This window comes from Alligator mississippiensis, chromosome 14, assembly GCF_030867095.1.
Source record: "Alligator mississippiensis isolate rAllMis1 chromosome 14, rAllMis1, whole genome shotgun sequence".
Lineage (NCBI taxonomy): Eukaryota > Metazoa > Chordata > Crocodylia > Alligatoridae > Alligator > Alligator mississippiensis.
Genome location: NC_081837.1, coordinates 33,388,506 through 33,390,398, shown reverse-complemented (window position 1 = coordinate 33,390,398; position 1,893 = coordinate 33,388,506). Strand labels below are relative to the sequence as shown.

Genomic DNA, 1,893 nt, shown 5'->3' with positions numbered 1-1,893 from the left:
ATGCTTTGTTTTGTTTGTATTTTTGTTCACTATTTTTTTCTGGTTTCCAAAAACTCATCTCAGCCCAAATTGCTCACACCCATCAGTGCTGTCCTCCGCCCCACAGCCCTTACCACTGGGATGAAAGCAAATGCAAAATATTGTTTCACGAGTTCATAAAACCAGAAAACCACTTGACTTTTTTTTTAAAAAACAACCAGGTAGCTACAGAGTTAGCGTATTTCCTTCAGCCCCTGCATCGATTTCTACAAAAGCTCTCAGCGGACCTCTCATTGAACTGGATCTGCTCAGTGCACGAGACAGCTGCTAAAATGACAACTGAAGCCTGGACAACTGGTTTTGAAATGTCTGGAGATTACGAGCTGGGAGATTTATGCCAACATCTGAAGCTGCCCTACGCTCATGTCTACATTCCCATCCTCTACTTCCTTGTTTTTTTCATCGGCTTCATTGGCAACCTCTTTGTGATTGTGCTGATGGCCGTGAAGAAGGGCAACAAGAGGATGGTGGATAACTTTGTCCTGAACCTGGCTGTAGCTGACCTGGTCTTCGTCTGCACCCTGCCTTTCTGGGCGCTGTCAGCAGCTCATAATAATCACTGGTACTTCGGAGAAAGCCTATGCAAGGTCAGCAGCTACATCATCTCTGTGAACCGCTGTTCCAGCATCCTATTCTTAACGGGCATGGGCGTGGAGCGTTACCTGGTGGTCACGAAACGTGTGCGCTCCAAGTCCTCCGTGACTAAGAAATGTATCTTCACCACCTGTGGCTGCATTTGGGCTGTCTCTCTCCTTCTGGGCATCCCATCTCTGCTGTACAGGAAGCTCAACGCCTCTGATAAATTTTGTCAGGATGAGGACTCTTCCGCTTACCAGAAGTATAGCCTGGCTTTGCTCATCTTGACCTTTCTCCTACCCTTAGGGGTCATCTTGTTCTGCTATTGTTCCATCTGCAACAAGCTGCTGAGCCACATCAGTGTGGGAAAGGGGACAAAGAACTCCCTCAAGATCATCTTCACCATCATCACCACCTTCATCTGCTTCTGGCTGCCCTTCAATGCCTTTAAAGCATTCCTCATTCTCTCTAGTCCTTCAGAGCTCGACCAAGAAGCATCACTCTCTTGCTCAGCACAGATTGCTGTCAAATGGGGTCTGAGCCTTAGTACTTACTTGGCTTTCATGAACAGTTGCATCAATCCCATCATCTATGCCTTCATGGATCACCACTTCCGTCGCCGGGTGCAGCTACACTGTTTCCGCTTCTTCGGCGTGTCCCAGAAGACAACCCAGAACTGGGTCTTCTCTTCATCTGCTGCTGAGTCCAGCCTCATGTTTGCCAGCAGGAATAAGCCATCATCACCTATGTCCCATCAACCAAGTATGTAAGACTGGGAAAGGGAGGCTTATAATACTAGCCTGCGAGTTGTGGTTTGAGCATCTTTACTGCTTCTTGTGAGTATGTAAAAGGAGCCACTCATTCTGAGATGTCAAATTCAATTTGATAAGGAAAATCACTTCCCTTTCATGAAGGACCTCTCTTTTATAGCAGTATTAGGCAACAGATATACATAGAACTACTATAAGGTTCTGTATCATAGGCATATCAATTGTCAGTAGAAAATGTATTAATTCGGTTCTCTGCAGGTGTAACTCCATTAATGTTAATGAAGCTTTATTAATACACACATACAGTATCTCTAGAAGCTATAATGAATTACAAAAAAAGGAAGAAGTAAAGATTTTTTTCAATTCTGACAGGGGGATTTAATTGCACTGCTCCGAGTGAAATGAATTTCTCAACCAAAACCTAATCTAACCAATGCTCTCTTCTCCTTTGGGAGAAGGAAATCTCATTTAGTGCTGCTTACCACTATGTCTCCATCTAAACCAATTT

The 1,893-nt window shown here is 44.5% G+C and overlaps 1 protein-coding gene across 1 annotated transcript; it reads left to right on the top strand.

The window, feature by feature from the left end:
• Window positions 1-305: 305 nt before the first annotated feature.
• On the top strand, window positions 306-1,385 carry LOC132243273 (probable G-protein coupled receptor 25). The gene has a single exon (XM_014605432.2). The coding sequence runs from the start codon at window positions 312-314 to the stop codon at window positions 1,383-1,385; it is 1,074 nt and encodes a 357-aa protein (XP_014460918.1). The 5' UTR covers window positions 306-311.
• The last annotated feature ends 508 nt before the right edge of the window (window positions 1,386-1,893 follow it).

What these genes read in the sequence shown, in the direction of transcription:
- LOC132243273 (XM_014605432.2), top strand. Translation starts at nt 312, where the DNA reads ATGACAACTGAAGCCTGGACAACTGGTTTTGAAATGTCTGGAGATTAC.